Source organism: Carassius auratus, chromosome 34 (genome assembly GCF_003368295.1).
Source record: "Carassius auratus strain Wakin chromosome 34, ASM336829v1, whole genome shotgun sequence".
Lineage (NCBI taxonomy): Eukaryota > Metazoa > Chordata > Actinopteri > Cypriniformes > Cyprinidae > Carassius > Carassius auratus.
Genome location: NC_039276.1, coordinates 13,519,055 through 13,528,755, shown reverse-complemented (window position 1 = coordinate 13,528,755; position 9,701 = coordinate 13,519,055). Strand labels below are relative to the sequence as shown.

General features: G+C 37.9%; 1 protein-coding gene across 1 annotated transcript; it reads left to right on the top strand.

The window, feature by feature from the left end:
* The first annotated feature begins 633 nt into the window (after nt 1–633).
* On the top strand, nt 634–6,912 carry LOC113053248 (arginine and glutamate-rich protein 1-A-like). The gene is made up of 4 exons (XM_026218115.1): nt 634–1,156; nt 2,185–2,410; nt 4,526–4,609; nt 5,790–6,912. Exons 1-4 carry the CDS (start codon nt 867–869, stop codon nt 5,952–5,954), a joined length of 765 nt encoding a protein of 254 aa, XP_026073900.1. The 5' UTR covers nt 634–866; the 3' UTR covers nt 5,955–6,912.
* Nucleotides 6,913–9,701: the final 2,789 nt, after the last annotated feature.

Genomic DNA, 9,701 nt, shown 5'->3' with positions numbered 1-9,701 from the left:
ATATTCAGAAACAATAGCTGTTTGTATAGTTGACGTTTTTTTAAATTTTAGTGAAAATGTAAGTGAAAAGAATAACTATGTACTTTGAAGGCATCTTGAGTAAATGGCTTCATATTTAACGAAGCATATGCCAAGCACTAGAACCGAAAGCAACAAGACCCGTTTGCACATAACCCCTATTACACAATGTGATGAGATCATATGAAGAAGAAAAAAAATGCATACTGTTTAGTGTGGAATACTGTTTCACTTAGGCTACTACTTAAAAAAAAAAGTTTTCAATAAAGAGCAATACTCCACTGATTGGCTTAAAGAAATAATATTCATACTATTTCTGTTGCATACATTATGTGGAGACTGGACAGTGACCATTTTTTGTGCATGACCGCCTGGATGACCTTAGGATTTGTCTCCACAACCACAACTGTATACCGTGTATAATGCATTGTGCAGAACTAAAATAGTGTGAGGTTTGCAGTTGTTTGAAATGGCTGTTGCTTTGCACTCATCGACAGCTCTTTGTGTGAAGATACCTCAGAGTAGCTTTCAGTGAGCTTTAGTGCCTTCACGCTTCAGCTGACTCCAGTGACCTCGTGTAGGCTACGTCACTCGGCATTAGTCCGGAAATATCCGAAAAGAAACGAGCCCGTTGCATTCTGGGAAAAGGAAGACTGGAGGCTTTCGCCATATTGTTTGATTCCGCAGATTCACTGGAGCAGAAAACAACAAACACTCTCATGTAAACAGGCTAATATTGAACAGTTATACAGGTGACCGTAATATAATTTCGCATCCGGTCGTTGCAGATCTTGCTGCATTCATAAGACCCCGAATAGCGGTGTCAGTCTGATTTATTCGTGCAAAATATGGGTCGCTCTCGGAGCCGCAGCTCGTCCCGATCCAAACACTCTAAACACAGCCGCAAACGGAGCCGCTCCAGATCCAAATCCAAATCCAGCAAGAAAAGGAGCAGGTCAAAGGAACCGAAGAGGAGCAGAAGGTCCCGCTCGAGGTCAGGCAGCAAGAGGGACAGAGGTGGCTCACCCCCCAGCCGAACGGACGTGTTCGGCCGGACACTGAGCAAGAGAAACGCCGAAGAGAAACAGAAGAGAGAAGAGGAGGAGAGGAGAGCAGAGATAGAGAGACAAATGAAGATGTAAGCTATCTTTATGTCATAATATATTATGAGCTTTACTCACTTATGTCTCGACATACTGTCACTTACATACTTCAAGATCAAATTGTTGTTTAATATTGATAAGAACATAATATACTGAGCTAGTGTGCAAAAATCGACATGTTACCAATCAGTGAACTCTTGAGGCTGTCACACATCAGGTCATCTCAACACTGAGATCTGCTGGCCGTGTTAGATGATACGTCTTTGTATCTATCAATGTTGACATCTCTCTTTTGTGATTGAAGACCACCGGTATAATGTTAAGAGGTTCGGGGAAGAGAAGGAAAGGGGGTTTCTAGTGAAAGAACAGGAAGAGAAGAGCTGCAGCCCCAGGCTTGAGCTACACCCCGAGTGCGTTGTAACCACATTCAGGGTGTTTTAAAACTCAAAGAGAGGCTCTAGATCTAGTTTCGTGACACTGAAATCAAATCAAAAGATGGTTGCTGTTCTTAGATTTTTGTTTTGGCTCTGGGCATTGTTATGGTCACTTGGTTCAGTGTTGTGTCTACGTTTTTGTGTTCCTTCTTAAGGCCAGGTGTGACAGCTTGCTCTCCTCTAATGGTTTAGTCATGCTTAAAGTGTAAATAATGTTGAAACATACTTTTGTAATCACGTGGGTCTATGATGTCAGAGCGTGCCATGCACAATGTGTTTTGTTTTAGATCTGTGCAGATCACAGGTGGAGCCTGTCAGTATCATCTGCCTCTTCTTCAGGAATCAGCAAAGCATCTTTGTGCGATACACAATTTAACATTTGGCTTTCTGTGACAACTGAAAAAATTCCACAGAAATCCATGTTTCGTTTGTTTTCATGTTAAAATTAAAAATGTTGTTAAAGCAGGGAACTACTGGCCTGATTTTGCAACCACATTAATTCTTTACTGTTAGCCCTGATCATGATGTTGTAATTGTTTTTTTTTTGTTTTTTTTATCAATGTGTATAATGTAAGGGTTTGCTGTTGAAATTGCAATGTTTGATCCTTTCTCTCTTGTGTCCTCCACAGCCGTCAGCTGGAGATCGAGGAGCGTCTGATTGAGGAGGAAACGGCGAGGCGCGTTGAGGAGCTTGTGGCACGGCGTGTAGAGGAGGAGCTTGAGAAGCGGCGTGATGAGATCGAACATGAGGTCTTGCGGCGGGTGGAGGAGGCGAAGCGCATCATGGAGGCACAGCTTTTGCAGGAGCTAGAGAGGCAGAGGCAGGCCGAACTGAACTCCCAGAAAGCCAGAGAGGTAACGCTCGGTCGTTCGGAACACAGCGGAGCTCAGCCACAAACAGTACACGCGCAGCTGTGGCACAACTTAACAATGGGTTCCCCCCCAGGTATAGCAGTAGATGCAGGGTAGCCCGATTTATTGGGTGTGGAATACAATGAATTAAAAAATGCTACTTTTTCATCAAGGTGTGATATAATGCTTGAAGCACTTCAGTTGAGCTGCTGTCTAGGGAACACTAATATTTAAGGACATCGGATGATGGATTCCTCATTCACTCTGTTGACAGACAAGCTCTGCACTTTTTCTGTAATACATCAACGTGATTTGATTGAATCACACACACCTTTACTGCACTCTTGGGGGTTTCAAGTGAACGTTTTGCCACGGCTGTGATGGACCAATATTATGTTTCCCATCTTTTCTCTCCCTTTTTATATTCCACCCCTACCCTGCTCTCTTCACTCGTATCTTTTATCATTTTACTGTCACCAGTGTATGAAACTGTTTGTCTTCAATAAAACGCTTTTCTTAAAAAGGACACTCGGCATTCAAACCATGCCTGGTTTTGTTTTTGAGCTTTCAGTATGAACATCCACAATTATACACTTTGATAGGTCAAAATGTAATGTTGTTTTGGATGCTACAAACACATAAGAGCTTTTGTAGACTGCACTTTGACTAGTTAATTTGCTAAATCCATATTTTGTAATTCCACCCATACCATAAAGCAGGATTACTGTGCTCTAATTGTAAAGAGAAAATGAGTTCTGAATGAGAAACTAATTCCATTCCACAAGCACACACAAAATTCAGCGGCTCAGCACTAATAGGGTTAGATATGTGCCCTCCTTCTGTACATTTTAGATTTGTGCCCATCATCTGTAGCCCTGGTACTGAACCATTAAATGAATTGGTATTGCTGTAGTTCAGAAATTGCACATAGGATGATTTTGTCTTTTTTGCACCATCGATAAAAAAACGCTCTACCCTTCCCTTTATTGCTCTTCCATTTCTGTCATATGTGCTTTATATTTATTAATTGCTATTTCTTTTTTTCTTCGACTCTTCTGTTTTGACGCCATTAAAGTGCATCGATTCAAATGTACTTTTGTGTCCTCACAATTTTCTTTCTATCAGGTGTGCTGCCGTATTGGGTTCACACACACACACACACATGCAAAAACATGCAGACACACACTACAACATCCACACTCAATGCTACTGTACCACTGAGCTTAGACGCCAACACATCACTGTTCTTGTTTTCAAGCAAACACATCTAATGAATGATCCCACCTTTTTGTTTTTGCAGTCTTTAACATCGTTTAACGTTAATAGCCTGACGTCCCCTCACGGTAATGTTGAATGATTAACATAATTCATTTTCCTGGACTGTGCTATATACTGCATGTGGTGTTGCCATGTAAGAGCACTAGCTCGTGCTAGCAGCTCAGAAATGTTTAAAGGGGAGGTGCTGCGCTGTCCAGGACGGGACATACGGGACCAGGCAGTAAATACTCACCCCTTTAATCAGCAGTTGTGTAGGTACAGTACACAGTCAAAGGAGAAAGGCGTAGGTATACGAGCATTGGTGAGCCACTACTATTCACTCTCTCCTTTGTTTAAGTTGATCTTTCTTTTTCTCTCTCATTTTCTTTTGAAGATTTTTGCTTATGGATGCTGAAAAATAAAATAATAATAATAATAATAGAGAGAGAGAGAACTAGCTGAATGATTTTTTTTTATTATTTTTCTCATCTGCAAACGAATGAGATTCTTCGTTAGTTGTCGATGTGTTGTATTTACATACCTGTTCTGTATGGATGTCAATGAATGCCTAAATGGATTTTTGGATGTGTATTTACATATAACGTGGTGGGGATTAAAGGTGTGACTGAATACATCCATGGGTGGGTTTTTTTGCTCATTGTTGCATACATAGAGGTTAGCTTCAGACATCTGATGCTGCGGATCAGAATGTGAAATGTGGTGAGCGTGTGAAAGCGAGTGAGTGTGTCGCTGGCTGGTACCTGTTTGTGCGAGTGTAGACGTGTTTGACTGTGCAAGTGGGGGACTTATTTCAGTGGATTTGTCTCTCCATGCTAACATGTCACTGTTTCACTCCTTTAGGAGGAAGAAAAATCCAAACGAGAGGAGCTGGAGAGAATTTTGGAAGAAAACAACCGAAAGATTGCTGATGCTCAGGCTAAGCTGGTACATATTTTATTATGTCAACCAAATAAGAAACAAAAGCAGAACATAAAATATGAATGTACAAAAAAACTAATGAGAAATATATGCACACATTTTTTTTTTTTTAAATGTAATAGTTAATGAGTATGCTTCTACACCATGCTCTCTACGTTGGGGGTATTTAGATTTGTCTGAATGAAAAGTATTTTATATATTTTTTATTTTTTTATTTTTCCATTATGCATGACAGTGTTGCCATAATTATAGAAAACCAGAAATGAGGGTCACTATAAGATTTGAAGTCTACTATTATTGTGGTTAAAAGAATGAACAATAATGATGTTATTGTGCTATTTATATACATTTTGGAAAACAATGTTTTATAAATGGTAGCAAATAAAATTAAGGTACAGTATTGCTATGATATATTGGAGTGCCAACCATATCATTGCTGTTGAATTATTTACGATGTTGTTGCATATGTAGTATTAACATGATATCAATATTTCATTTTTTTTTTTTTTTAATATCATGGTTTCTCTCAGGGAATGATGGTATACAGGCCTGAAAACTCCTAGGAACTGGCAAAATCTAAAAAGTTTTAGAAAGTTTTATTGTAACTAACAATATAATAAAATTCTTTTAAATATTTAATAATCTGGAATAGTCTTGGAGGAGGGAACCCTGATATACACTGTCCCATGCAGAGATCAAACCAGTGGATTAATATTCAATCCTAAGTACAATAAGAATCAAAAGCTCTAATGTTAGTTTTGATAACAAATTTGTGAAGATACTTTGGTTTTCGCGTTTATACCTTTCAAGGTCACTAGTATTGTGCCCTTTTGTATTACCATAAAGTCGCTCTTCCTCAAAATGGACAAAAAATGTTTACCCTCACGGTTTTGATATGAAATGTTTCGATGGTCTTCACTGTGTAAATTCATTGTGAATGCTCAAGTGTTTTTTCCGCTTGCGTAGTGCTATAGTCGAACCTGCCCTTTCTGAAATGTTTAGTCTGAACTTTCAAAATGGATGCTTGGCAATGCCCCCATTTTATGTATATGGTTTCATTAGTACATACCATTCTGTTAATTAAGGTAAAAATTTTATGTATTAGTGTATCAAAAGATCTTAATTGTACCTGTTTGTCTTGGCTGATTGAAAAAGTCACACTTGCTCCTGTGTTTGTTTGTTTCAGGCTGAGGATCAGCTACGTATTGTGGAAGAACAGAGGAAGATCCACGAGGAACGCATGAAGTTAGAGCAGGAGAGGCAGAAACAACAGAAGGAGGAACAGAGGATGATATTGGGGAAGGGCAAGTCCAGACCTCGCCTCTCCTTCACTCTCAAAGCTACAGAGTGATTTCTCTCCTCTCCTCTCCTCTCTGAATGTGTGCTTCATGTTGAAGTGAATCGAAGTCTCAAACAGAGGTCTGCGCACATAAATTACTCTTTGTAAACCCAGGAAAAACTCACGCTTCAAAACCGGACTTGCAGGCACCACCACAGACTTGCAGATCAGCTGCCATCTGCTTATTTTCAGTGTGTTGTATTGATATTTGACACTGTTATGCTGGATGCACCTTCAGAAACACGGGCCATTTATTATTTTTAATTTTTAATGGCAAGCTAATAAGAATGAATAAGTGTAAATATTTGTTTATATGAGTGTGCATGGCTGGTTGGTCAATATATATCAGTGGTTTGGGAGCTCTGTTGGTACAAGCTCAGTTTAACTGCGGTTCTTACATTCAAAGCATTGGGGGAGCGGGTGTACACAAAAAATGGTTTGAAAAATGTAAATTGGCAAAATTTGTTTTGTGCTTATTAGTGATTGTATGTGTGAGAGCATTTAGATTTTTCTTTTTCAGATTCCAGACTAAACATCTCAAAACATGACGTTTCTAAAATGCTGCTTAACACATTGTTCCCATAATCACCTGATATGAGTTGCATTTATAGCATTGTAACCTAGAGAACATTTGCCCTTTTTGATACACCTTACTTAAATCGCTCATTTTTTAAATGTCGAACATATGTGAGACCAGAACTTAATTGGCATTCACAATACAAACATTTTGTTGGAAAAAAAAAAAAGGTTACAATGTTGCAAAGTCTTTTAATGTGTCTAGTGTTCAGTTGGAACCTTAAGGAAATCGGGAATCACAGGTAAGACTAGTTAGGGTGTGTATGCAAGCGAGTTTGTGTGTGTGTGTGTCTGTGTGTGTGTGCTAGAGGGTGTTCTTGTCTTGCGGGAAATTAGCCCTTTCCTTGTGAACTGGGACATTTAGTGTAATGACCAATAAATTCCATCAACACAACATTGCCTGAATCATGTTTCTTGAGCTCTCTGCAAACCACAAAAGAGTATGTTTAGAGCCTCAGTGTCTCTTCTGGGAATAACTGCTCACTTGCTTAATTTGACCAATTATTTTAATTCTGCATATATTTTGCAACACACCAGCTATTTGTTGTTTTATATGATAATTACGATCAAATCTAAACTCTTAAAAAATAAAGCAGCAGTTTTAGAGCTACTTGAGGTAAAATTGAATTAATATTTGACCTGTCTTACATCTGTGTAAGTGCAGAATCAGTGTTAGACTAAACATAATCCCATGAAACTGCCCTCATTAAAAGGTTAGTGAGGTCATTCCATGAAAAAGTGTTTCTCAAAAACAGATGTGTAAACCATTACCATTAAATCCTTTAAGTTAAGATGAAAAAACATTATTTCAAGTTGAGTTTTTCAAGTGTGTATTTTTTAAACAATTTTTCATACTTTAGTCAACAATGGACAGTATTTATTATGTTTCCATTATTTAGTACAGAACGCAATTTCTAGAAATATCACGTTATTTTTCTAATGAACACCATAGTCTTCTGCTTTTATTATAATTATTATTATTATTTTTAATGTTAGTTATATTCCAACAAATAATCAAAGTTTACATTTAGTTTAATGGCACAATGTTTTTTTAAAAGGCTAACACTTAGTAGAATATTTAAAATCCTAAAGATTTTACTTTTAAGACCACATTTTTCCAACCCATTTCGGGGAATGGCCCCGTGATTTATTTAATTCTATGTTCTGAATTTAACCCTTTATCTTAAAGGTTAAAGGCCTATAACCTAATCTCCCTTTCAGTTTTGTTTCTGATTCTGGTAGATTCAGCTCGAGGTTACTTCTAGCCGTTTCCTCGGGTTCTCATGTGGCCTGTGTGAGAAGCTAATGGAAATGTTGGCAAACTCTTGTGACACAGACGTGTGATTTTTTGACGAGCCCGCATGAAGCAGTCTTGTGTGTATTAGTCACTGTCAGAGTTAACAATGCCGCACTGATGAACGACTGGTGTAACGCCGAAACTGGGCTCGGCTGCTCGAGCCCTGCGCGCGTTCGATCCCACAATTCTTTCAGTGATTCGAAGACAGAGTGAGAGACAGTCATAAGTTATAACGGCTATTATGATCTGCTGAGAAGCGATGCGTAGAGTTTGGCGAGAGGTGCCCATACTTAGTTGTTGTTTGTGCGTGTAGAGGCCAGCAGGAGTGTTTTCTCGTAAGTGTAGCCTACCCTGCTGTGTTTAATCACGCTCCGAGGGACCGCGCGGACAGTGAGGTTATTCACGTGAAACTGAATAAACATCGTCCTGACCCTGTGATTTCAAAGACCTGAGAAGTTGCTCAGAGTTTATCTTGAATGTGTGAAGTATTGTTTGTTTTTCATTCACGGAGCGTCATGAGAATTTGGGACATTTAGCTAAATTATTTATTTAGGCTGAGATGTTTCAACTGATATAGGGCCATTTATATCTAAAGAGATCTCAATGTAAATGTCAATCAGAAAAAAAAGGGGAGGAAAAAAAACGATTCGTTATAAATAGCCTAAATAATCTAGAGGAAACAGTTTAATATGTTTCCATTGAATATAGGCTACTATTTATTCCCTTGCACTTGGTTTAATGTTATTAATTTAATTAATTAATTAAAATTAACTAACGGTGTTGGTTCTAATAGAAATGTTCTAATGGGAAATTCAAGAAAGCGCACGTTTACTTCTTTACCAAGGCACTTTGATATCTCAACATCTCATCTGCTTTGGTTATTTTTAAGATAGTTCAGGAAATCGCCGTTTCCTTGTTTTCCCGTTGGGATGACTTCTTCTTGAATTGTGTTAGCTCGTCCTATTGTTTGCTTTTGTTTGGTAGTGTGGGAGCATTTTCAGAAACAGACTACCGTTGCATACAGTGAATAATTTATTACCGTGGAGCTCTTGCAGGCTAAGTAGCTAGTGCTTGAAAAACAATTATAAGATTGCCTCTTTAATAATGCACTCGCAATTTAGGGTTTATATTGACAAAAGATGAGTTTATGTAGCACAATAGCAAATGTGTAATCTACCCTATTAGACAGACAACTATAGACGTCATAATCAGGTAATTGGCCTTTGATGTAAGACGTTAATAAACTGCTCCATTAATGTACAGCAATCATTCAGTCTGTGTATTGAGCAGATGTAGTGTGTTCATTTTCGCTTCGATGTGGAATCTGTGCGTTTGATAGTCTCTTAAACCAGCAGAGCAACACACAGCAATAACAGTAAATAGGCATTTAGGCTGATTTGATTAGTCTTCACAGGGAAGTGTCGATGCTTTTGTTTTCACACCGTGTTCTTTTTTTTTTTTCACACTTGCGTCCTAATTTAGTTTTTAGGCTGCTTCCTTAAGACTGGACATGCCGAAATAAACACTTCATTCATTTGTTTATTTCTCCAGAACTTAGTAGTAGATAAACAGTCTGTATATAATGCAATAATATAATGTAGTAAAACATATAGGCCTATTAAATATTTGTATGACGTTTTTGTATTACTTATTTTATGACTGTTTATACTTATAATAGTTTAGTCTGTTTATTTAACTTCAATTATTTAATATTTCAATTAGGCCTATTTTATTTAAATTGGTGCGTCTGTGGTTCACTGTAAGTAAAGCTGAACTAGGCTACATGAACTTTTACTGGGTTATATAATAGTAATGTAGGCTATATTATCATATACCCTTAATTGAATTAAAAATTGTATATTTTTTCGGTTTATAATACAAAAATA